This window comes from Festucalex cinctus, chromosome 9, assembly GCF_051991245.1.
Source record: "Festucalex cinctus isolate MCC-2025b chromosome 9, RoL_Fcin_1.0, whole genome shotgun sequence".
NCBI classification, from domain to species: domain Eukaryota; kingdom Metazoa; phylum Chordata; class Actinopteri; order Syngnathiformes; family Syngnathidae; genus Festucalex; species Festucalex cinctus.
The window spans coordinates 5,255,960-5,281,538 of record NC_135419.1 but is presented as its reverse complement, the minus strand read 5'-3'; the positions used below and the strand labels follow the sequence as shown (position 1 = coordinate 5,281,538).

Genomic DNA, 25,579 nt, shown 5'->3' with positions numbered 1-25,579 from the left:
TTTGACAGCGAGGAAGACATTTGAAGCACCATACGAGTAGAGCAAAGAGGTCAACCGCTCTTATTTGGACTGTAAACGTTAGTCAAATTCCTACCTGTAACAATTTGAAGGTTCCGTCTGTTTTAGGATGTAAACAGAGCCGAAAAGATAAGATAAGAAACACATTATTCTTCCAGAGAGGGGACGTTCAGCAGTTTAAAAAAAGAAAAGAAAATTGGCAATAACACAACACTACTACTACTACTACTACTACTACAAGTAATAATAACAACCATAATAACAATAATAATAATTTTAGTACAAAAAATTAAAACAATGTTACAAATGAAACCATTAAGTGAGATATGTAGCACCACCTACAACAGCAGATTCCCAGTTATTTAAGTTGTCACCGTCAAAAAAAAAAAAAAAAGTCATACATTCATTGAATAGCAAAACTGAGAATCAACCGCCGATACGGGCCAAAAAGCTTCGCTGGGCCGCGTCCACGTCACACACTGACTGACCGCACTAGAGAGTCATTTGGTTACCCCCGAACAGCCACCACACAGTTTGTGTCCCAAATCAAAACACTGCACCCAGACAAAAACCAATACACGTGACAATTACAATTTGGAGGCAAAACCCAGACAGCGAAGCAGACACGAGATGTAGTTGTTGCCTGCGAGGAACAAAATATTAACCACACGGCAAATATTTACAAACAAGTCCACCGACCCAAAAAGACTCAATGATAGGCAGAGCTTACGTTGCACTTTTTACGGCTCCCGTGTCCCGTGAACAATGTCGACGGGAGTACAAAGTTTCGCTATTTTAGCCTCATTTGTGAATTTTCTCAATGTGGCAATTGGTGTTGTGAAAAGACCCGTCGTCAAATTAAGACACCAGCTGGCGGGTCCAAGGTAAACAACAGCTCGAACAAGAAAAGTGGCAAATGGAGGTAAACACATTTTAATCTGTTGTGTACTGTGTACACAACAGATTAACAGATTAAAATGTGCAAATGTGCACCAATTACGCAAATACGAGTGCTTAACTAATAATATTAATAATTTATATATATATATATATATATATATATATATATATATATATATATATATATATATATATATATATATATATATATATATATATAATATAATATTAATAATATTAGTGTACGTTAAAAGATCATATTTAGCATTGTAAAGATTGTTTCTATTTCTACTATCTTATTTGTTTTTTATTGTATTTTTTTGTGTTGAAAAATAAAACGTACCAATAGATATTTTCTATCAAAGAAAAATTACCTTTTTTTTTTTTTTCTTTTTTTTACAGTTAACATTGCATATTTACAAAACGACATAAAAATTGTTAAAACTTTACAACACAGACAAAAATGGGATTTATATTTATTTATTCTTTTGGGGAGATGTTTGAATGTCTCTGTCTTAAAAGATTTAAAGATTTAATAAATCTTACCTCCAGGTGTCACACATTACATATCGAAGTATGACATATTTTGAGCGATAAAATAAAAAACAATTTAATATTTGAGTTTGTGTTATTCTATAGATTACGGGCAATACTGCAACTTTTGTCTCGTACAAAAAAGTGCTTGACTTGTAATATAAAGACTTTTTAACAGAAATGACTTTATACCAAGAAATGTAATTTTTTTTTTCTTACAGTGGTGCCTTGAGATACGAGTGACCTGATTTACAAGTTTTTGTCCCATTTTTTTTTTTTTTTCTTCTGATCTGTAAGTACAATTTTTGGACACACTTTTGAGATACAAACGCTGCATTGGTGGCACTGAACTCAACAAACAAGCACAAAAAGCAGCACTTGGTGAACAATTGATCAAAACAATTTGTTTACTGCCACTCCCGGTTAAGAGTTTACAGTCAAAGTAAACCAAAAAAAGAGAGAGAGAGAATTACATGTTGTGTGTTCAGCACAAGCAAATAACTTTGCCTGAGGAAAGTACGGAAAGGGAAATGGATATAATCTTTTAAACAATATTTGAACAACAATTTCTCGCATTATTCGTTGTGGTGCAACTCTTCAGACATGCTAGCCCAGGCGTCCACGATCCATTCACATAGCGTGGCGCAACTCGCCCGACCTGCGCTGCCCCCCGCTTTGTTTTGACGGACGCGTGTTCGCATTCTCGTGTCGCGCATCGCTCCCATGACTCTCGCAACTTTACTTTGAACGCCCAGTTTTTATGTGTCATGTTTGGGGTCACGCCAGGGTTAAGTTGGGTTCACGGCCGCGAGGTCAAGTGTCCGTTTTGAACTGACGTAACCATCATATAATCATCATCTGGTTTCAACTAGTTTTAGGCTATGTGATGTCGATCCTTAATCCTTTAGGTGATGTCTGGACATATGTGATGTAGATCGATTCACTGTCTGTAGGTGCAGTCTGAGAAACGTGCTCATTGCTGGATTATTAAAAACTGTCCCGTGTGCTGCCTTCTTCGTGAATAAATAGAGAAAATCTTATTTGTGTCTGCGCATTTGGGATCCAAACCTCTCAACACACAACACAATGTCCAGCGGTTGGAGTTCCTTTGTTAATCCTCCCGGAATGATGGCAAACCCTTACTTCATTTTCTTGCTTCCTCCCCTTCCGAATCATGAATTGATTGATGTGGAATTATTGCTTGTTAGAATAACAGCTATGACATTTCCGTAATAAATCCAGTCAACAATGAAAAAAAACAAGATGAGTCATTAGTTCCCATTTGTCTTGCATAATTTAAAAAAAAAGAGGAACTTTATACTTACAAAACTGTTGCTTCATTCAAAAAGTACATTATTACTTCATCCTTACGTTTTGCTTTTTTTTTTCCCCCACGCTAGTATATTTTATTATTTACTACTTTGTCCATATAGTATTCCAATATTAATCTCATAGTTTGTCGACCTGTGAAAATCAAGCTTTTATAATAAACCATAACATTTTCATGTTACAGTGTTTAATATTTATGAGACCACCTGTGACCAAGAAATCATCCGACATCTTGAAGTGCTTTAACGAGCTCTCACTTTTCAAGGTAAAAATGTTTATATTCCCATGATTACTGCTACCATGGTGTCTCGTGACTGCACCTTGAAACCGGTCAAACAACGTCCACAAATTCATGACGTGGGGTCAAGGTAAACAAAGGGGAGGCGTGCCGGATGACAACGAGTGGCCTCGCCTCTGATTGGATGACAACGATCTTAAAAACATGCAACACACAGAAGACCGTTTTAGTATATTTTGACGTTTCCAAGAGTGTGTTGTTATTTGTTGCCACTGATTTCTACAAGTCATGAGCGGATGTCCCTTTTTTGAGAGGAAGCATTTGTACGTTTAGTCTTTTTTTTTTATTATTATCAATGATAGTCGCTTTGCATGTAGTTTTTAATCATTTCATTGTTTTTTTTGTTTTTTTTCCCAGGTTGTTTCGAAACCAGCCTCTGGAGCATCAAGAAGAGCAAGATGCCTCTCAGGCAGGCGTCAACAAGGCCAGTAAAGGAGGTATCATCTATGGAGACTACCTCAAGGTACAAAAACAACACCTGCCACATTGTACTGTTTTTCACTTTAGAATTTTTTTTCAAAGTATTTTGTTGGTGTTTTTCCCTCCCAAGCTGGATAAAATCATGACGGCCCAGGTGCTGCAGAGTGAGCTGAAGGGCAACAAGATTCATGACGAGCACCTCTTCATCGTCACGCATCAAGGTGAACCGCGCACTGACATGGAGAGGCCAAAATGTCTGCACCACTTTGTAGTCAGAGTACCCATAGGATGGGTTTGTAGTTTGTGGTTTAGTTATAAATTATTCTTCACACTTTTGAACACACTTATTTGTTCTAAAAGTGTAATAAATATAAAGCCAGGTTTTAAAAAAAAAAAGTCATTACTATATTACTATATATTATTTATTAAAAGATTATAAATAATTAAATAAAGTGCAAATTATTTAGTTAAAATGACAATACCATTTATAAGACTTTCTAAATTTAAAACTGACATTTAAAATGCAATTAAATTAAAAATACATAAATATCAATGCAATTAAATGTAATGTAATAATGAAAAAACATTAAATAATAAAGATGCAATTACACAAACAACTGATACAAATGTATTGAAATTCATACAAATAACAGTCAGTAAATGACAATTATATACAACCAAAAACATCAATAAAATAACCATAAATGTGAATGAACAAAAATGTTATTAAATTAAATTTTATTTAAATAGTTGCCACTTGAAAAAAATAAAATAAAATGACATTAAATGAATATAAATCAAAGTGGATAAGAAGTAAAAACTTCAACTCACATTCACCACAAAATATGGCACTAAATTAATACTAATTCATTTCAATGAATTAAAACATCACAATAAAAATGTCATTAAAAAATGAATTTTCCAAACATGAATATTCCATTATTTTTTTTAAAAATGCGATAGCATTTAAAAAATGTCATGAAAAAATATCAATTAGTTCTAAGATTGATTACTTTTAAGTAATTATGCTATATTTCATAATCAATTGCCATTTAAAATATCCAAAATTTTTGCTTCATGTCAATGCAAAAACTTGGCCGTGCAAAGCCTTGTATGTGGAAAATTTTCTAAGTCAGGTAACTCGCATCTCAAGGCACAAATGTATGTCTGTCTTTGTGACAAGTTTTTTCAGAACCCACAATATTGTTAGATAACCACTGACTGTTAATGTACTATCAGTGAGGCGGAGTGATATGCAAAGTTCAAAGTCACAGTGTTGCTCTGCAGTAATGTATATCGGCATTCATGGAATGAGTCTTGTGCAATCAAATTGTTGGTCAGAACGAGCTTTTGTGGCCTTACAGCAGTTTAGTAAATTTATAAATTAATAAATTAACCATTTTATAAACCCTGACAAAATGTCTAATATTACCGTGCGTTGTGTGTTTTAATGCAGCTTTTGAGCTGTGGTTCAAACAGATTCTGTTCGAGTTGGATTCAGTCCGCCAGATCTTCATTAATGGACACGTGAGTGACATTTTTTTTTTTTTTTTACCCGTGGTTGTTCATTCATCACGTTATGTGATTAATATCAATCAGCTCCTTGTTGTTGTGTGAAAGTCGAGCGCTTGAAATCCAATCCGAGCTGCAGCAAGCAATTAACCTTGTTTGTCGTCAATTGATCCGTGGATTGTTTTCTCAATGAGTCAATTAATAGTTGTTCTCAAATGTCACTTGGCCTGTGAGTTTCTGTTAGTCAGGACTTTCATCACGTGCAAGACGTTAGTTTTGAGTTTAATGTCGTGTCATCCAAATTCTCTGTCATGCTCAACGCGATAAAGAGTCAAATGTTTTGGAATTTAGGGTTACCCATTTGTCTTGTGTCATGTGGTTCAAATTTGGTAACAAGTTGACAAAATGTCTACTTTGCCCTTTGAAGTACTCTAGGAAATGTCTGAAATCGTAAAATTGATGTTTCAAAGATAAATGGCATCTTTTCAAGCATGTTTTTTTTTTTTTTTTCAAACTGTTTTGTGGGTCTGCTCATGACAGACATGCCTACCAAAGCTCACATAAGTGAACGTGGCTTCGGGGGCTGAATTTTCAAAAATAATTCAGCAGTGCAATTAACCTGGAAAAGCCAAAATTTACCCTTAAATCGATGATTCAAATCAAACTGGCAGACTTCCCGCGTCTTTTAAGGCATGGCTTTTTAATACTTGTTTTGTTTATCTAGACATGGCTACCGAATATCATATTGCTAAGTGTAAGTGTGAAAGGAGCTTAATGTTTAAATCATGCCAGAGGCATGTTACATACACAGCCAATTAGTAGAAGTTTGGTGAGAAAAATTACAATTGGAAACATGTCTTCTCCGTGCAGGTGCGAGATGAACGCAACATGCTCAAAGTCAACACGCGTATTCACAGGATCGTGATCATCTTCAGGCTGCTGGTGGAGCAGTTTGCCGTCCTGGAGACGATGACTGCCTTGGACTTTTTTGAGTTCAGGTTTGACACTTGACATGTTTTTTTTTTTTTCTCTCTCAGCTGTCAGCGCAGTGTTCTTACTTGATGTTGGTGATTTTGTGCGTAGGGAATATCTGTCTCCAGCTTCCGGCTTCCAAAGCCTTCAGTTCCGACTCATGGAGAACAAAATTGGGGTCCCCGACAACATGAGGGTGCCGTACAACAAGCAGCACTACCGCGACATCTTCAAAGGTCAGGAGGGCGAATTGCTGCTCGCCACCGAACGAGAGCCCACACTCTTGAAACTGGTCGAGGTAAAGACTAATAATATTTGTCATAGTTAACACACATTACAAAGGTAAATTATTAACTTGACTGTACTGACTTTGGCTGGTTGTTCATTTACTAGAATGGACATACTTCATTACACCAGATATATCAGACCAGATAGAATCAATATAGCAGCACCACTGATTGGTCATGACGTTGTAGGAGGTAATGCTAGTAGCAGTAGTAGTGAGTATCATAGCAAATTGTTCTAGAATTTATTCGATATCAATGACAGCAAGCTTAAAGTCTCTGTACTAGCACAGTATGTGCTTTCACCTCACTAGTACAACACTACTAGGGTGCACTAGTTGAGTGACTGCAAACAAATGAATTGTCTTACGGGTGAGCACAAAGAGAAAACTAGTATCCATCCACATAAACCTTAATCTAGATGTCAGGGATTTCCAATAAATGTTCAAATGGCTTGACATAGGAGTGGCAGTAATAGTAGTAATAGTCCAAGTAGTGGTAGTGGTATAAGTATGTGGTGGTTAGTGGTTGTAAAAGTACACTATTAGTAATAGTAGTTAGCATATTAGTAGTGCATGCAGTATGTCACAGCAGTAGTAGTATTAGTAGTTAGGGTGGTGGTAGGAGGAGTGGCAATAATAGTAGTAGTAACAGTAGTAGAGTGTTCTGTCGCTATAACGTGGTTCACTTTTCGTGGTCTTGCTGTTTCGCGGAATTATTTGAGTGCAATTTTGCATGCATTTTTTTTTTTATAGTAATGTATGTATTTTCTAAAATTTATGAAGGTTTGAACATTGAGAATGAGAGAAATGTGAGAAAATGTAAATGCCTCAATGAGAAAAGTGTATAAAACTGTGTGGTGAGCGGTTTTAGAGCCTTAAAACATTCATAATAAATGTAAAACATAAAGCTAACTACTAACGACTACCAACTACTAATTGTCTCCAATGTATTACATTGTGGTAACTTGCTAAAAGTGGCACGCTGTCTTTAAAGGAGTGGCTGGAGAGAACCCCTGGCCTCGAAGCAGAAGGCTTCAATTTCTGGGAAAGTTTGGAGAGCAACATCTTTAATGAGCTTGATAAGGAAGAGCAAAGAATTCAGGTAAGATAACAACAACAACAACAATAGTAATAATAATAAACAACTCATAAATGACATTTAAAATGGACTTGACGTCATGTTGTGATGTTTGTGGTCCGCAGCAAATGTCCGACTGTGAGGACAAAGAGGAGATGATGACCGAGTTGCTGAAGCAGAAGGAAGTGTTTACTTCCTTGTTTGACGTCAAGCGCCATGAGCATCTGCTGAGTAAGGGTCAGTAAGTTTCCTGAATTACTCGCGCATTTGAATGCATCACACAGTTTTTCCAAATATGTCAACTGTGGCTCACTGATTGTTACGTTTTCCCCAACAAGGTGAGAGGCGGCTGTCTTACAAAGCTCTGCAAGGCGCTCTCATGATCTACTTCTACAGGTACCTATACAGACCACATCGGACTGTTTGTAGTGATAATAGAGTAGTAGTAGTCGGTAGCAGTGGTACTAGTAGTATAGCAGTATGTGGAGATATCAATAGAAGAAGTGGTAGTAATAGTAGCAATAGAAGTAACACAGCCAGGTATAGCTGAGGTAGACACAGTAGTGGTAGTGGTCGGAACAGTAGTCACAATAGTAGAAGTACTAGTACTAGCACTAGAAGTGGTTGTACTAGTAGTGGTGGTGGTAGTCAGTCATACTACTAATAGTAGTAGTAGTAGCAGCAGCAGAATAAGTTATAGCAGTGGTGCAGTAGTAGTTGTAGAGGCAGTCATCATGGTTGTAGTAGAAGTAATAGTCGGTGAGGTAGTAGTAGTAGTAGTAGTAGTAGTAGTAATTATAGTAGTGTAAGTAGAGGTAGTGGTAGTAGTAGTAGTAGTGGGATGGAGGAAGTAGGAGGAGGAGGAGGAGGAGTAGTAGTAGCAATTGGTAGTTTTAGAGTTAGTAGATATAGTACTAGTTACGTGTTATTATCATATTACAGGTAGTAGAAGTACAAGTATTTGTTGTAGTAGCAGTAGAGGTAGCCATGTTAAGAGTAGATAGAGTAGTAGTAGTAGTATAATAGTATATAGTAGTCAAGGCGGTGACAGTTGTGTAGTAGCAGGAAGTAGTAGTAATGAAAAGGATTGTACGAAAATAGGTTGGAAAATAGGTAGTACTCAGTAGAGGCAGCAGTAGAGTTAGTTGTAGCAGTAATAAAAGTAGTAGTAGAGTGATAATAGACGTATTGATCAAAAGGTAGGAGTAAAAGTAATAGTCATACAGTAGAGGTTGGCTACCGAATATCATAGTAGCAGCAAAAGCAGTAGCTCATACAGAGCTGTGCTCATCGTTTACATACCACTAGGGTATGTAAACTTACAAGCAACATGTGTATGTCGTGGTTGTAGTTCTATTCAGTCCGTCGATAACGCCGCCCGTTGCTTTCTGTTCAACTTAGGGAGGAGCCCCGCTTCCAGGTTCCATTCCAGTTGCTCACCTCCCTCATGGACATCGATATGCTCATGACAAAATGGAGATGTGAGTATGCAGACGCCACACCAGTTCACAGCAATGGTGGGGCAGAATGATCGAGTGTTTGGCCCAAGGCCTCAGCGCACTAACAGGGAAGTTTGCCCGGCTAAAAAGTTAGTCAGAAGCCTTTGGGAAGCCTCCACTCCCACTCAATACATTTTTACTCAACCCTGCCCTGGCACTCGTGAATCAATTATTGACATCTCACCCCCATGCTGTTGTTGTTGTAGACAATCACGTATGCATGGTGCACCGGATGATTGGCAGCAAGGCAGGCACGGGGGGCTCGTCCGGGTACCATTACCTGAGATCCACTGTCAGGTATTGTCTTTGTGTATATTTCAAGGCTGCATTGTAGAGAAAGAGGGATGCACTACATAACTCTTTTCCTCTAGGTGTAGTTGGTCCCAATGCTTTACTCCATATAGTATATCTGTCTACCTACCTATTGGAAAATAGCCCACTCGACTTAGTTTGTATACATGCCAGACTTTTTGAAAGGGGTTTGTCTTAAGCCTCATTTACACAATGTGATAGTAGGTAGCATGTACAGTAGCAGCAGAAAAAGTACAAGTAGAGATACTAGTTAGTAGAAGTAGAATAGTAGGCAGCATTGTCAGTATTAGTAATAGCAGTAGTCCATCATGTTTATTATGGTCTGTCAAGGCTTTGTGCGGATGAAATCGATGAAGCCTGGCAGCTTCTTATCACATTTGTGGCACTGCCAAAGCCGGTACACCGGGGCTAGGGGGTGCTCTAGACCAATCAGAAATCTGTATAGCTCCGGTAAAGCCCATCCAGCATTTTAGTTCACATTTTACAATATTTTGTATTATTTAATTCAGTTTAAAAACATTGAGGATTTCACAAGTAGCCATTCTGTTCAATCAAATCCCTTCGTCCATATTTGTTCTGTACCCGTACCCTGCGTGTGTTTGTGAGGGAGGGTAGGGCAAGGCTAGAGGGAGTATTTTCATTTACTTGCATTTTAGGCTGAAGATTTTGCCATTGCCCCTCTGGTCACTTCTGTTAGGCTTAACTATTTTTGTTGAATGTTCTTTGGCCCAATTCAGTTCAAACTACTTTTATATCGAGCCATGTTGGTGCCGTTTATCATTTTTCATTAAGTGATGAATTATTTTCTCACCCTCCCATCCCACATATCGACTAAGTGCGCCTCCCCTAAACATAATTAGTGAAAAAAAAAATAATAATCCTGCTGCCGTGCTCCTGCCAGAGTCAACTGAGGCTCCCCTGCCCGGGCACAGCTCCAGAGTCCAGCGGCAGTGAGGGGGTGGGACACATACTGTCGCTCAATAAATGTTTGCTAATATTAGCTTTCTTCCCATAAACAATGTACTAGTTCATCTATTGCATCAAAACATGGAGAACAGCCGGTTATTCAAATACACATTACAACGTGCTCGCGCTCTCTCTTTCCCTTTCCCATATGGTTTGTTAAAAAGATGTATGCCGAGGCAGGCATTGTGATATCCAGGTTTCGATAACCCTATTACATACTGTTAGTTTATTTTATTTTATTGTTTTATTTTTTTAGCTATGAATCTAGCTTAGCTGCTTCGTCTGTGTGTGGCTATCCACTTTAAACACGTTTATTTTTTTTTTTTTTATTTTCCCAACAGTGACCGTTATAAGGTCTTTGTGGACTTGTTCAACTTGGCCACGTTCCTGGTACCTCGCCACTGGGTGCCCAAGTTGAACCCCAACGTCCACACCTTCCTCTACACGGCCGAGTGCTGCGACAGCTCCTACTGCAGCAGCGAAGACTCGGACTAGCGCAGAAAACCACAACAAAACAAACACATACACACACACGCACACACACACACAAAAAAAAGGACTATAGCTGCTATCTTGTTTCTCTTTCCACACTATACCACTGTGTTGTCCATAAAACACACCATCTTTTCTAACTGCGCACTGACAAGCCTCATTTTCCACTGAAACGTTCGCCAAGGATAATATGGCTATTCCACAAATTAATATGAATAAGAATAATGATGCTCTGCATCGAAAACAATTTGCACAGCATGGAAATCAAGAAAATATAGTGTATATAATGTCGATATGGTACACGATCACCAGACATAACATTAGGTACACCTGCACCAAATTGAAGAATTAGACATAGCACATATTTGAACTGAATTGAATTAATATTGCTATACTCACCTGTATTATATTATACAGTACTTTAGAGCACACAGTTATACCTAATGTGTCCAGTAAGGCTTTGTGCTACATTTTAATATGTGCATAATATATATTTTTTTCATGTGATTGAAATATTTTCAGATGGAGTTGTAAAATTTAGTAATACACATTTGTTGTACATAGTATTTGTTTGTATTATAAGCATTTTTTGTGCATGCCTAAATAAAGCCCAGCATTGACGCCCTTGTAAAGTGATTTATTTGCATGATGTCAAACCAACACGGCCGCCACAGAATCCGCGATGCCTGGCAACACACGAGGCAAGAGAATATTAATGTCGAGCCCTGTGGGATCGACATGCGCAGCAGGCATTCCATCTTAAAAGCAGATGTGAATGCACTGTAATAATGAACACCGAAAAAAAATAAAAATGACAGGAACGGTTTACTCACCGCAAACGTTGCTGCCAATTTTGATGTAAACGTAACCATTGTTTCCCCATTCGGTGCCCCACGAGTTCTTCACTATCCAGAAGGGAATTTCCCCTACAAAGGAAAAAAGCAAGCCAATTAAATTCACAAATAACTTGACGTGATGGCGTATAAGATTGCGTAATCACTTTGTGCAAATGAGTCACAAAAAAAATGAAAATAGCTGGTCACACACCCATACACAACGCAACTGCTATGAAAGTAAGAAAAATGCTGCATTTTAATCTATTCGTGGGCGTGTCTGATGGACACATTTTTAGTTAGAGTGCGTGTTGTGTGTCATTTCTGTTGGTGTCAAAAGTTTGGGGAAAGTCATCTGAAATGAAAAATTGGTAAAGACTGATCTGAAAGGACCCACATTCTTTGATTAGGGTGTTTGTGCAGGGAGAGAAAGGGTGCTGTGTGTTCAATGTTGTTCAAACTGATCTGAAAGTAAAGATCTGAGTAAGGCTGATGTGAAAATATACAAATGGCCCCGTTTTTATTTCTTTGAGGGGGTGTGAGGAAAGGGGGTGTACCATCACTTCCAGGATGTGACTTTAATGGCTGGGGAAACACCAATCAAAAAGACAAAATTTGGGAAAGGCTTTTTCTCCCCTAATTTTGTCACATTGAAAATGAATGGAGAAATTTTTCAATTGAACATTCATTGTGCAAAAAGTGTACGTAAATGGAATGAGAAAAAAAAAGTCCCGGTTGGTGTGAATTAGTGGAAATTGGAATGACGAAAAATTGGACGTTGTATGTGCAAGTTGAATGAGGATAAAAAAGTGAGATGAAAAATAATAATAAAGAATCCAAATGACACGAGTGTGAATGCTGAAAATGCTTTCAACAAACATTTGGATACTTTCAGACCAGCCTTTCCTAAACTTTGAAAGACAAACAAATCCTTCATGATCTCACACCCCCTCTCATAAAGCACAGCATTTTTAACTAACACTGTGATGATATAACTGCACTTTGAAGTTACATCCTTGACTACATGCAAAGAGGCTAACAACTGAATGATAATAATGGAACAAATCGTTCACCCCCCCCTAACATCAATAGTGGAATGCACAAGGGAAACTGAAAAGGAAAGTCGATTGTGTTTATGCATTTTCAATGTGTTCTTTTGTATTTAATGGCCATATTTGGCCTTGGGAGAGAAATTGATTCATAACAGTTCTCCGGCAGGATCAAGCTAATTTTAGGCTTTCTTGGTTTGTTTAATTCAAGGGCTTTAAATGAGATTTGCGGTACAAGTGCTTTTGAACTCAAAACATACACGCTGGTAAAAGTCAAATTAAGAAAAGCGGCAGAAGATCATTAAAATATAATTCTATTATGTTGAATAAATACATAAAATACCAAAAACAACATGCCAAAATCTGCTTGGTGGATGTTCTTTCGGAGGTGGGAGTTGAAAGTCCTTCAGGAAAGGGACTTTTGCCAGATATTCCCAGCAGACCTTCACAATTTGTTTGGGGTTAAATAAAGGTTAGGTTGCATCTTAGATTCCGCCCCATCGCGCCCTTTCAGGTCTTACTGTCATTGCTCATGTAAGCATGAAAGCCCCCCAGCAGAACAAAGGTCTCCACCTTCTCGGCTCCTCTCACCGTTGGTGACTCCAGAGTGGAATACAATGCAAGCCCTCTCGAGAGAACTGGTAGCAGACCCTAAGCCATGTGTCAAATTCTAAACCTCGCCAGAATGTGCCAGAGAGGTCACATTCTGTGGCCCGACAGCCAACAGACTTGTCCTTCAACTATGACCTGTTTTGCCATGTGTGACATTATCAGGGGCATAAAGCATACAAACTACTCCACCATAATAAGGTGACACATCACGGAGGGGGAAATAAAATAAATAAATAAATAAATAAATAAAATGTTCATTGTTGCCGTCAATGCCGATATACAACCAACCGAAACTCATTTTGTACACACACAAAAAAAAAAAAAAAAACTTGTGCTGGGTGTTGATTGGCGTACCCGTGGTATCGTATCCCACCACCAGCACGGCGTGATTGGGCCAGTGACTGGAGCAGTGGTGCTGGATGATTCCTCCCAAGTAGTCCTGCCAGCTGACCGCGTCCACAACGGCGGTCAGAGGACCTCTCTCGACCAGCTCTGCCTTCATTGCCTCCTCCTGACCTCTGGTGGGGGGTGAAAAGAGCAGAAACAACATCAGTCCTGTGGAAAGGACGACTAGCCTAACACCTGAAGATTACTGCTTAATTTTCACATCTAGCAACATTTCATGTAAGCTATACTTGTATAAAATATTGTTGGAATACGTTATGTGTTGTATCAGCACTCAGCCTAATGGTAATATTTTTGGCAAAAAAGCACGGACATTTGAAGAAATGCTCACAATTAATGATTCCTAAATGCACATTTTTTTTTCATTTAAATAAATTTGATTTTTTTTTTCCAGATAAATGGATATAAAAATAAGAATAATTTTTCTTTTAAACCAAATATTTTCAATTCAATATGTACTGTAGAATGATTGTTTTATTGATTGAACTACAAAATAAAAACATTTACTACCATCTAAAATTAATGCAACATTTATCTAAACATAAATCATTTATTATACTTTTTTCATTTAAATAAAAAAAAGTTATTGCTCTATTATTGATCAAGTCAGATCCAAATCATTTTTCCCTTCATATATTTTGTTTTATTTCAACAAGAAATTATACACCAACTGGACATGAATTGTTGTGAACCTGTGACTTGTTAAGACCCACGTGCTCCCGACTGATCAATATCTGTGTTGACACAGCAAACATGACATGTTCTGAACCATCCTCTGTCCTTGAAATTCACATGATTTTCATTTTAAATAAGGGGTGTTCATTTTTAACCTTTATATTGCCTATAAACTGCAGGGGGAAAAAAATGTTATTTTTACCTGAAGTCATAGGTGGTGAAGTTCCTCAAAGCAACACCCCCTTGAGGTCGGGAGAAGAAATGACACATTCCATTTTTAGCCTTGTAGGGATACTCGGACTGTGGCACCAGGTTCACCCTCGTCTGCATAGATGTTATAATGTTAAATATCAATTATGCACTCATGTATCAGTGACATAATTTGGCAATAGATGGCATCCTTGTCTATTTTACAATTAAGTTATTAAGCCCTTGTGTTTCTTGACAACCACGAAATGGCAAATGTGTCTTTTCAAGCATGGGTAATTGAGACTTCTTTTTTTTTTTTTTAACAACTACTACTCATGATAGACATGTCTATTAATTTTCATTTTGCAGAGTAGCTCAGACAGGGCTTGACAAAAATTGGGGTTATGCACAACCAACTTTTGCATTCAGTAAAACAGGTCAGAGATAAACATAAAAAAATAAAATAATCAAAACACAACGAAGGTAGGTAAAAGTGTGTTTATATAATTTTGTAAATGGTCAAAACTGTCTTCAGGGGTCAAATTAAAAAGGGGAAGAAAAAAAAAAGTTCAAAGTACCGTCTGTAACCAGAGGAGCGCTTTGGTTGGAGAGCCTCCTTTGCATCCTCCATTTTGAAAGCAGCAGTCGACGACTTGCTGCACGCTGAGCTCCTCCAGCGGCGCTCCTGCGATGGCATGAGCCGCTTGCATGGCGCCCACCACGCTAAACGCCCAGCAGCTTCCGCACTGCAAAAGATGAATGATGGAGAAAAGCTAAGGTTCAAACCCCTGAGGGAGGTATTACTCCAGATCCTGTCCTAAATGACCATCCTCGCCAGCAGAAATACATTTTTCTTATCCCTGTGCCGCATTTCCAAAATTAGCTTCTTGGTGACTTTGTAGGAAGGAGAGCGGGACAAAAAGAGTTCATTTTAATGCACGAGACCGTCTATCCCGGTGCCACCCTGCTGGTCATGTAATTGCCCTAATTTATCCTTAAAAAGCAGTCTATTATCAGATTATCTATTATCAGATCTCATTAGATATACACACAGTCATTTTGAAAAAACTCAAACACCTCCAAGACTTTTTTTTTTTTTTTACATCTACCCCAGCGGGGGTGGTTTTATGGTGCCATCTGCTAAACTGATTTGACTTATTTAACAGGCTGAGCATCAGGTCACACTTCCAACATGCCAAAGTTACTAAAATGGAAATAAAAGTCGACCTACTCACCCACTCTCAAATATGAAAATTTAAAAAAAAAAGCCAAACATGAAATTAATTAATTTACTGACAAATTAAAATTACATTCATAAAATTAAGATTTAAATTAAATTAAAGTCCTTTGAATTTCATTGAAATTACTCATATATAAAAAAATACTATTTACATTTAATTATAGTAAAATAAATGTAAATTTTAAACTAAAATATTCACTACTTCTTATTTGTTCACTGATGTATAATGTATTTACTTGTAAAAAACAAAAAAACAAACAAAAACAAAAAAACAACAAAAAACCTGTATTAGCACTTCAAAATTTTGCTTTGTTCTTGTTTACTGCAAAACTGATGTTTATATACAGCACTTTGTATACAGCAACGCCTGTTCTTAAAGCGCTTTATAAATAAAGTTGAGTTGAGTTGAGTTGAGTCAAATATAAAGCTGTATCTCCAAAGTTGTTTCTCTTTTTTTTTTTTTTTTTACTCAAAACAACAAAAGAACGATTTTGATTTGTTTGCTTTGACTAAAAACCCATTTCTCTATGTGCCATCTTACCGCTTTCTGATTTTGGACTGGCGCCACCGCTGCTCGGTCCCTCCAGTCAAATTTGGCCGGTAGCTCCTTTGCTTTGGCTCCAAGGAAGGGCGGAGCGCGCTCGGAGATTGCTCGCAGGTACAAATCTGCCGAGAACAAAAAAAGAATTTGAGAACGTCCTGCCCTGATGGAAAACATGTAAAGCAGTTAGCAATCATGTAAATTCCCTCTCAAATTGCACTCGAATGCCGGGAGTCGACGATGTTGCCGAGGTAGAAAAAACTAATTCTGGACAGACATGCTAGTTGCATCACAGCAATGGAATTGTATTCCAAGTTCACCCTACCACGGAATTCTGCCGGTGAGCGGGACGAGAAGTGATTGATTCCATACTTGGCAGACTGAGGTTGTGTCGAAAATGAGTTGAGGTACTCATGACGCTCTGTCGCATCCTGAGTTGTCCCAAGAACAAAAGAAAACAATAAAAATAAATAAATAAAAACTTTAATAAAGACATTGTATACTCCTTGGATTGAGCACTGACTGTAGTTGAATAAAGTCAAAGTTGTCAACTTGCTTGGAGTTGGACATTTACCATGACGAGAAAACAAAGCGTGTAGTGTCTGTCATTGAAATATGTGAGCGTATTTAGTAGGGGTGTTTAAAAAAAAATCGATTCGGCGATATATCGCGATACTACATCGCGCGATTCTCGAATCGATTCAATAATCGGCAGAATCGATTTTTTTTTTTTTTTTTTGTTTTTTTTTTTTTAGGATTCACACCTTGAGCATGGAAGAATGTTATATGAACGGAACATTAAGCCTTAATATTTTATTTTAATGCTGTTCAAACGAAACAGATTACAACCTCTATAAGACTGAAATTTCAGATAAATAAATAATACATTTTCATATAAATCTTACACTCTATAAGCTTACTGTTTAGTATTTTCTAAATTTGAATGAAAAAAATCGCAACAATCGACTTATAAATTCGTATCGGGATTAATCGGTATCGAATCGAATCGTGACCTGTGAATCGTGATACGAATCGAATCGTCAGGTACTAGGCAATTCACACCCCTAGTATTTAGTTAATCAGGAGCTCAATCAATGCCAAACAGTGTCTCAAAAATATCCACACTCTCCCATTTTCTATACTTTGTGGCCATCCACTTCTTCCTTGACAATTGTGCCATGTTTTCGTGGTGCATTCATAAATAATACATTTCAGTGTATTGCATACCTTCAAGTTGTATCAAAGTGTAAAAACTGCACCTCACTTTTCTGCTACCTCAATTAGCCAGCCCCACAAATATTACATTCATGATTCCATCAATTATTTGATGACTTGAAACTAAAATAGCAAAAATAAACTCTGCATTTGGAAAAAAAAAAAAGACATGTTTACATGTTTTACAATTATTCAAGTGCTTATTTACTTATTAGTGAGTCCTTGTGCACTGTATGTCTGAAGTTACTGTATGTAAATGTTCATGCCAGTCGTAAAAAAAAAAGTCCAAATAGACTCAGTGAGCAACTGATCTTATACTTTCCTAGGCTACGTATAAACACTGAAATGTGGAATTTAGCTTCAGTTATTACATTTGAAACGTACAGTTCTTGCCGTTTTTAAAGGTTTCAATCAAAAAGTACTAATAACGGACACTTGCGATTCCTACTTCCGGTTTTACGTGAGAGGCGTGGTCTGTAATGACGTTGGGTTATTTCTTACCTGAAAACAGCGATTGAAGCCCTCAAACTCGCCTTTACCTTCGTAAATAAAGTGGCAACGGCCCCCAAATGGAATAAAATCACCCGACACTTCGTTCAAGTGCTTCACTTCCTCGTCCCAGCTCGTGTTTTGGCAGCACACCGGGTCGACCACGGCGAAAACTGTCGTCATGACAACAATACACAGGGAGCAGACATTCATTTTGCTTGCAGAAAAGTTGGCGTGACGATAACAAGTTGGGACAAAAGCGGAAGAAGGAACGTCACGAAAAGGTAAACTTGATAAGGAGTGGACGTAGCGGCATTCCTTATAACAGACACACGGGGGAGACATTACTAAAATGATAATATGAAAAATATACATCCACTCAAAAGTCAGTTCGAGTCACTTCATTAAAAACACCTCGTCATCTATTTCTATTGCAATTACAAAAATAAATAGAATGACATTTAAAAATGTGTGATGCAAGTATAGGCCTACTAGCAGTACTATTTACTTTCGGAATCTTCTTTCACTCTGTAAATCTCAGTTTCTGTGTTTCAGTCCTAGTGTAACACTAGTGAGTCTGCATAAACCCTGAACAGTGAGCACAACAATGGGCTTCAAATTCTGCTTATAATCCAATGTCACCCCAAAAGTGGTCTAATATAGTCAATTATAATTACTGAATTTTACTGAATCATTATGGGGGTTTTTTTTCTCTCGCAGCTCTGCAATGTCATGTTGGTCTCAACATCATCATCCAGCAAGCCCACGTTTTTTCTTCTGGAAGTATTTTCTACTTAGCATTAATTATATATTACACACCAGCAAATGTACAATGTACACAATGACTGGTGTCTCTTGTGTCTCTGTGGTAAATTCACCCACTTGCTCTCATGGCCTTGGCGCCACCTTTTCTAGACATTGCGGAAGCACTCCTCCAACAATCACTGTTGCTGGTTTATGACTCCTCCCTCGGGTGAACCATGCACCGTAAGTAGAGAAAATAAAGGAACACAGGCACGCACACATTAGGAAATAACCAGCAACAACACAAAGCTGACACTAATATTTCACATTGACTCACAATCCGGATGTCACTCACTTACAAAGTGATCGTATACATACTAAAACCATCGAAAACCACAACATGGCGGGGCACAGAAGTACCCTGTAAGGAAAGGCACCCAGGATGAGTTCGTCCACAGTGAGAGGGATGAAGACCAGCCATCCCTCTCACTCTGGAGGCTCCCCCATGAGGAAACACTGGAGCTAAAAATTGGATTACTACCAAATAAAAACATTTAAACACTAAAACAGTTGAGCACTATAGAAAAAAAAAATTAAGAAAAGCTACAAAACAATCAGTCTCAAGCCTCCTCTTAAAAACATCAATAATATTCTCTGCAGACTTGATGCCCTCCTCCTCTACATGTTCTTTGTGTGGGAGAGATGATAGTTTTATGTTGTGGGCAGGGCATCTCTTAAATGATGGTTTGAAAATGTAGTCCAGTGTTTAGTAAATCTGACCCAACGGTACCAACCCAACAGGGGAATTTCAAAGTTCATCCAACAGTTTTAGGGGTGTGTATTGTTGTAATTTATGATACATCATTATTAATAGCACACAAAGTGCTATTGCCAATCCCCTGCCTTCACTCCCTCCCCACAATAACACCGTTGTAGTCGCACTGTCCCAGCAACAGCTGCAGAATTTTTTTCCATTCTTTTTTTTTTTTTTTTTTTTTTCCCCTCAGCCGGCGTGTCCCGCCTTCAACCGTCACAGAAGCCGAGGAAATGTCCGACGCAGCGCAGCAGCTGGCCGGCAGCGCCGCCACGGGTGACAACAAGCCCTTCGCGGCGCAGTTGTCCAACGTCTACCTCAGCATCTTGGCGCTCTTCTGCTTCAAGCTCTTCGTCAAGATCTCCCTCAACCTGCTCACCTACTTTTACATCGTCCGCGGCAACCGCAAGGAGGCAGCCAGGATATCCGCCGAGTTTTATGACTACGCCCAGCAACGCGGTGAGTGAACGCCGGGCACCTTTTGTGTTGGGGAACCTCTCCACACGGGGGCGACGTGTCTTGATAACGTGGCCGCTAAGTGTGCTAATCAGGCTAATTTTCATTTCATTTCACATTGCAATCATTTTCATTATATTCTCATTAAGAGATGATGAATGATCACAAACTGGGCTCTAATCTTCTTAATGTCAACTGTACATTAATTACTATGGCAAGACGCTGCAAGGCTGGCAGCCTCTTTTCTCTCATATATTAATAGAACACATTCAGCACACACACACACACACACACACACACGCACACACATACGCTGCCCTAGTTTCTATTCTCAGCACACGCAGTGACGCCCCCTCCCACTCAAAGGCAAAACCATAACAACATTCTCAGTAAGACATGAGCGCATATAAACATATTACATATTTTCAAGAAAAAAGTTCTACATGTTTTAGGGAAAAGCCAGATTTTCATTTAGAACGGATATAAAATGTGATTAATCGTGAGTTAGTTATTAAAGTCATAGGATAATTATCATAAAAACTTATATATACATATTATATTAAAAAAATATTTTTATTTTTAAATGTTCTTCATTTTGAAGACTTTGTTTGAGTATTTTCAAATAGAAAAGTGATATAGTTTGAAGAAGAAAGTGTCAAATATTTTAGATTGAAAAAGTGGTATATTGTCCATAAAATGTGCTATTTTCACAAGAAAACAAGTTATATATTTTCAGGAGGAAAATGTGTCATATTGTCATGAAAAAAATAATGTACAGTATTTTTAAAGGAAAAGGATGTTTTCAAGTCAAATAAATTATTAAGGTTTTCCTTTTCACAGAAAGAAGTTTTATGTTTCAAAGATAAAAAGCCTTTCAATAAAAAAGTTTTAAAGGCTTACTGTCAATTAAAAAACAATAAAGTGAAGTTGTAATAAAACCTGTGCGAAAAGATGACTTGTGAAGAGCTGTATGAATAATTTGGCCTTTCTAAATGTCAGCATCCATTTTGTGTCACTCAGTTTCCAGGTGTACCTAATAAAGTGTCCCCTGAGTGTTATACGGGCATGTTGACGTTTGTATTACTTGTGCTTGATTATTTTCTAAATAAATGAAGCGTAATTGCATATTGAGTGTTCCAGCTGAGCGGAGTAAACACCTTAAATTGTGCACAAATGCCTGCACTCACCTTTACGATTAACCTTGTTATCTTTTTTTTTTTTTTTTTTTTTTTTTTAGCACGATTACCTGTGCGATGTAGCGTAGCGTGATTAGCGGGTGTAGTAAACAGCTCGCATGATGTAAAGGACTCTCAGTGGGAGCATTCACGGCCGGCTAATGAATCATTGAGGGAAAGGACAGACTCTCTAATGCATCTTTGCCGCCGACAGGATCCTGGACGGACCGCTCGCCGCTCCACGATGCCGCCAGTCAGGGTCGCCTCCTCGCCCTCAGGACCCTCATTGTGCAGGTGAACGGCGATTTAATTGCTGTTTCATATTTATTGGCGTGTATTTTTATGCAGGGCGCCCCGAAATGCACTCATGCTCATCAAGCATTCCACTATGAAAGGTGTTTTGCATGACCAAGGTTGAATCCCTTTCAGTTGAATGGGCCAGCTTACAATTTCTGTAAAAAGATGCATCCAGAAGAAATATTCAACTATTCATTGACTTATAGGCTATACCACTAATCTATAAATCCCTTACATTTCATTCACCTTCATTCACAAAACTTTATATCACCCTCCTGCAAAACCACAAATATAGAGTTAACCCACTGGTGATGTGGGGCTCAATACATGTTACAGATCCAGAATCCAGAAAATAGTTTCGGGTTGGGCAATATTATATTTTTCCAACAAAGACATGTTAGATACGAAGAAGTGTATATTTTGAATTGACTTTTTTTTTTCAATAAAGTCATGTTCCTTTAAGTTTCCTATTAAAAAAACGTTTTTTTTTTCTCAAAAAAAGGAAAAAGTATCCCCTTTAAATTATTGAGGGAATTTAAATATAAGAAATAAGTTGTATATTTTCCAGAAGTCTTGAAAGTTTTAAATAAAGTTTTTTTTTTTTACTTTATTTGTTAAATTAATATAATTAGAATGTACTTAAATTTGAGGAAAAATAGCTGGCAATACAAACATGCATATTTTTCAAATTTAATGCTCTTTAGGTGTACTAATTTTTTAATGAAAAAAAAAACATGCTTTTTCAACAAAAAGCATTGTGTTCGAGGAAAAAGAATAATACAATGTATTATAATAATACAATGTAATTCAGGTATATATTTCCAAGAAGAAAATGTCTTGCTTTTGTATTTTACAAAACTATTACATTTGAGGAAAAATAATTGTAAATTCTTAAGCAAATCGATTTTTCGAGAGGTTTGTGGTGCTCCCATTTAACTAACATGAGCTTGAATGTGATTGGTTTCTGAACAGAGCCAGATCCGCAGTTGGAAGAGGGAGTACACAAACCACGCATATCACGTCAGTTGTTTTACTCTCCTGAAAAGATGTCTTCTTTTTTTTTTTTTTTTTTTTTAAACTTTGTCACAAAAACCTGGAATTTGTAGACTTTATTTTTATTTTTTTGTATTTTGACTCAAAGGTTACGAATCACTGAACTTTGTGTGTTTGTGTCCGTTTTTGCTCAGGGTCACAACGTGAACAGCGTGACCGTGGACCACGTGACTCCTCTCCACGAAGCCTGCCTGGGAGACCACGCCCCCTGCGCCAGAGCCCTCGTCGACGCCGGCGCCGACGTCGGTGACTTTTTCAAAAAAACGTTGACGTCAACTGTTGTGTCAACGGTAACTGCAACAGGGCTGTTTACAGGTCAATGCCTCGACGGTCGACGGTGCCACGCCGCTGGTGAACGCCTGCGCAGTCGGCAGCGCGGCCTGCACTGAAGTACTGCTGGAAAATGGTGCCAGAGCGCAGGGCCTCGCGCACCAGCCGTCACCCATCCATGAGGCCACCAGCAGAGGTCAGTACGCTTCGCTCGCTATTTCCCAGGAATGATCCTTTTATATTCGAGAAAAAGTTCTATATTTTACAGACAAGATCATTATATTTCAAGTATAAAGTCGATGCTTTCTATTTTTAAAAAGTAGTAGACTATATTTTCACGAGAAAAAGTTGTGTTTGTTGGAAAAAAAAAAAAGATATTTTATGAGAAATAAGTCAGTTTAATATTTTCTAGAATGTCTATTTTATTTTCTAGAATAGAAATTCCTAAAAATTAATTAATTAAAAATCATAAATTAAAAAGAATTTTTTGAGAGAAAAATAATTAATATTTTCGACCAGATATTATTATTATTATTATTATTATTATTAGTAGTAGTAGTAGTAGTATTTATTAAAAAATAAAGTTTCAAGAGGTTATACATTTTACAATAAAACATAATAAAACAAAACAAAAAACAATTACATTTTCTAGAAATGTAGTCCTATATTTTATAGAAAACAATAGTTTGTTTTCAGGTGGGAAAAAGTCTGGTATTTTCAATTTTATTTATTTATTTTTTTTACTTAGAAGGGATGGATAAAAAAAAAAAACATTTTTTTGAGAGGAAAAAAAGGGGATTATTTTTAAGATTGTTTAACTTAAGACTTAATTTTTAAGTTATCTTCTAGAAAAAGGAACATAATTTTAATTCAATTGAAGTTAATTTTTAAAATATATATTTTATAGGAAAAAATAAGCTATTTTTAAGAGAAAAAGTTTGGAGATTTTGGATTAAAAGAGTAATATTTTGTTGGGTGGGGAAAAAAAGGTATTTCTAGAAGAAAAAAAACAAGTTTAATTAGGATATAAAAAGTTAAATGTCTTCTGGAAAAAAAAAAGTTTATTTTCCAGGGGGGAACAAGGTATTTGTATTTCTTTTTTAATAAAAAAAAAAAATCGATATGGTAATAAATTATCAAGGAAAAAAAAATCTAAAAAAAAATCCTGCTAAATTATAGAAATAAACTTGTATATTTTAAACATTTGTTTTTTGTCAAATAGAAAAAAAAGTGTTATATTTTCAAGAAACAAGTTTGAATTCCCCACCCGTCTGCCATTAAGGTCATTGCAGTTGCGTGGAAGTTCTGCTGACGTGGGGTGCGGATGTGGACATGGACATCCCTCACTTGGGAACACCGCTCTACACCGCCTGTGTCTGCCAGGAGCTGGAATGTGCCCGGAAGCTCCTCAGGGAAGGTATGGAACATTTTTATTTGTTTTGTTTTGAATCGACTCCTCTATTTACAAATGCTGATTTACTGTTTCTAATTTCTCAGTATTATTATTGAATGCATCATTGTATTTACAAAGCCATGACGTTATACCATTTAAATCTGTTACTTGGCCTTCTTGTCAATAAAGTCCAAAATGCATCAAATGATTTTTTTGGGCTGTCAACGAGTACCATTTAGCTGTGGTAAAGGTGAACATTGGAGGTGTTTAAATATCATACATTGGTGATATTTACCAGGACAACTGTCTAGAGGATGACACAAAATGGCCTCCAAGACATTAGTAGAAATTTCAAATCCAGGGAGCGCCTGCATATCTGCGGTTTGCTATTTGCAAATTCAGTTATTAGTGTTTCTTTTAATCTATCCTTAGCCATTTCTTAACAAAGAAAAAAAAAAAAGATCAAAATGATATTAAACTGCTTCGGGATCATAGTTTGAAGTATATTTACAGTTGAAACTCCTACTATATGCATTTATAAGCATCTTGAGTGGGTGTTAACTGTATTTGGCATACTCTGTTTCCTTTCCAGGCGCTAACGTCCAAAAAGGCAAATCACTGGACTCGCCTTTGCATGCAGCGGCAGAGAAAGACTGCACGGCGATGGTGAAGCTGCTGCTCGACTTTGGCGCCGACATCAACGCCCGGGACGGTGAGTGTCGGCGACCAGTGGAAGTGGCCCCGCCCAGCAGCTTGACAGAAGGCTTCCTGCTCCTTTATGAAGGTGAAGTCCTACTTTGTCTCGTTTATTAATTAAACACCTTTCATAATGATTTTTACCCCCCTTTGTAGCCATGCCGCGACTGCTGAGTCAGCTGTGCCGCCAGTGCATCAGGACATGTGTCGGCCGGGACCGACTGCACCTGATTTGTCATTTGCCCTTGCCGGGTCGGATCAGGAACTTCCTGCAGTACCAGTGACAATGCCCGTCTGCAGGCAAAAATGACTTTTTAATAGCTTGTATACAAATAGTCGAGTCTCTGGAGTGCCTGTGCTCACCCAAGTAAATCTTTTGTGAGCTGCCTGTTTCCCAAAACATGTCTGGGAGCAGGCCAGTACCATACTCATCCTACGTTATGAATGTTCATAATATGGATTAAGGGTGGTTACATGGATTGAAATATTTATAAGATAATGCACTTTGAAAACATGTTATTGTAAATCGTTATGTATATTTTCTGCATTGTAAACTATTAAACCTTCAATAAAATGCTTTATTTTATATTATTTCTCCATTGAGATGGGAAAATCACCTAAATCAATCGGTGTAATGTAGTTCCAACTTTGTCCACCATTCGGCAGAAAAGCGCCACCGCAGCCTTTGTCAGGCTTCCACCACACGAGAAAGAAGCGGCGTTGCCATGGAGATACACGCTACACATCGAAAGCCGGCTACGTCACCCTGGCTAGCTTTTAGCTTTAGCCAAAGCCACCCCCGTGTGACTAAAGGAGG

General features: G+C 37.7%; 3 protein-coding genes across 6 annotated transcripts; 2 read left to right on the top strand and 1 right to left on the bottom strand.

The window, feature by feature from the left end:
- Positions 1 to 3,224: 3,224 nt before the first annotated feature.
- On the top strand, positions 3,225 to 20,180 carry tdo2a (tryptophan 2,3-dioxygenase a). 2 transcript variants are annotated; one of them, XM_077532724.1, is made up of 13 exons: positions 3,225 to 3,342; positions 3,437 to 3,542; positions 3,630 to 3,720; positions 4,956 to 5,026; positions 5,882 to 6,009; positions 6,095 to 6,281; positions 7,264 to 7,371; positions 7,473 to 7,584; positions 7,686 to 7,743; positions 8,749 to 8,828; positions 9,053 to 9,143; positions 10,466 to 10,647; positions 20,166 to 20,180. In XM_077532724.1, exons 1-12 carry the CDS (start codon positions 3,308 to 3,310, stop codon positions 10,617 to 10,619), a joined length of 1,221 nt encoding a protein of 406 aa, XP_077388850.1. In that variant the 5' UTR covers positions 3,225 to 3,307; the 3' UTR covers positions 10,620 to 10,647; positions 20,166 to 20,180. The 2 variants fall into 2 exon arrangements, with proteins under 2 accessions (XP_077388850.1, XP_077388849.1); XM_077532723.1 differs by lacking the exon at positions 20,166 to 20,180 and having other exon boundaries at positions 10,466 to 11,236.
- On the bottom strand, positions 10,003 to 19,187 carry ctso (cathepsin O). The gene is made up of 8 exons (XM_077532725.1): positions 17,877 to 19,187; positions 16,486 to 16,591; positions 16,161 to 16,285; positions 14,958 to 15,125; positions 14,393 to 14,514; positions 13,465 to 13,628; positions 11,450 to 11,542; positions 10,003 to 11,302 (listed from the first exon to the last, which is right to left on the bottom strand). The coding sequence occupies exons 1-8, from the start codon at positions 18,237 to 18,239 to the stop codon at positions 11,268 to 11,270; spliced, it is 1,176 nt and encodes a 391-aa protein (XP_077388851.1). The 5' UTR covers positions 18,240 to 19,187; the 3' UTR covers positions 10,003 to 11,267.
- asb5a (ankyrin repeat and SOCS box containing 5a) lies at positions 17,828 to 25,562 on the top strand. Of its 3 annotated transcripts, XM_077532727.1 has the most exons (11): positions 17,828 to 18,148; positions 18,585 to 18,851; positions 19,616 to 19,881; positions 21,268 to 21,347; positions 22,323 to 22,370; positions 22,538 to 22,645; positions 22,719 to 22,869; positions 23,956 to 24,090; positions 24,659 to 24,850; positions 24,919 to 25,062; positions 25,429 to 25,562. In XM_077532727.1, exons 3-10 carry the CDS (start codon positions 19,656 to 19,658, stop codon positions 25,044 to 25,046), a joined length of 1,068 nt encoding a protein of 355 aa, XP_077388853.1. In that variant the 5' UTR covers positions 17,828 to 18,148; positions 18,585 to 18,851; positions 19,616 to 19,655; the 3' UTR covers positions 25,047 to 25,062; positions 25,429 to 25,562. The 3 variants fall into 3 exon arrangements, with proteins under 3 accessions (XP_077388853.1, XP_077388852.1, XP_077388854.1); XM_077532726.1 differs by lacking the exons at positions 18,585 to 18,851; positions 25,429 to 25,562; XM_077532728.1 differs by lacking the exons at positions 22,323 to 22,370; positions 25,429 to 25,562 and having other exon boundaries at positions 17,829 to 18,148.
- Positions 25,563 to 25,579: the final 17 nt, after the last annotated feature.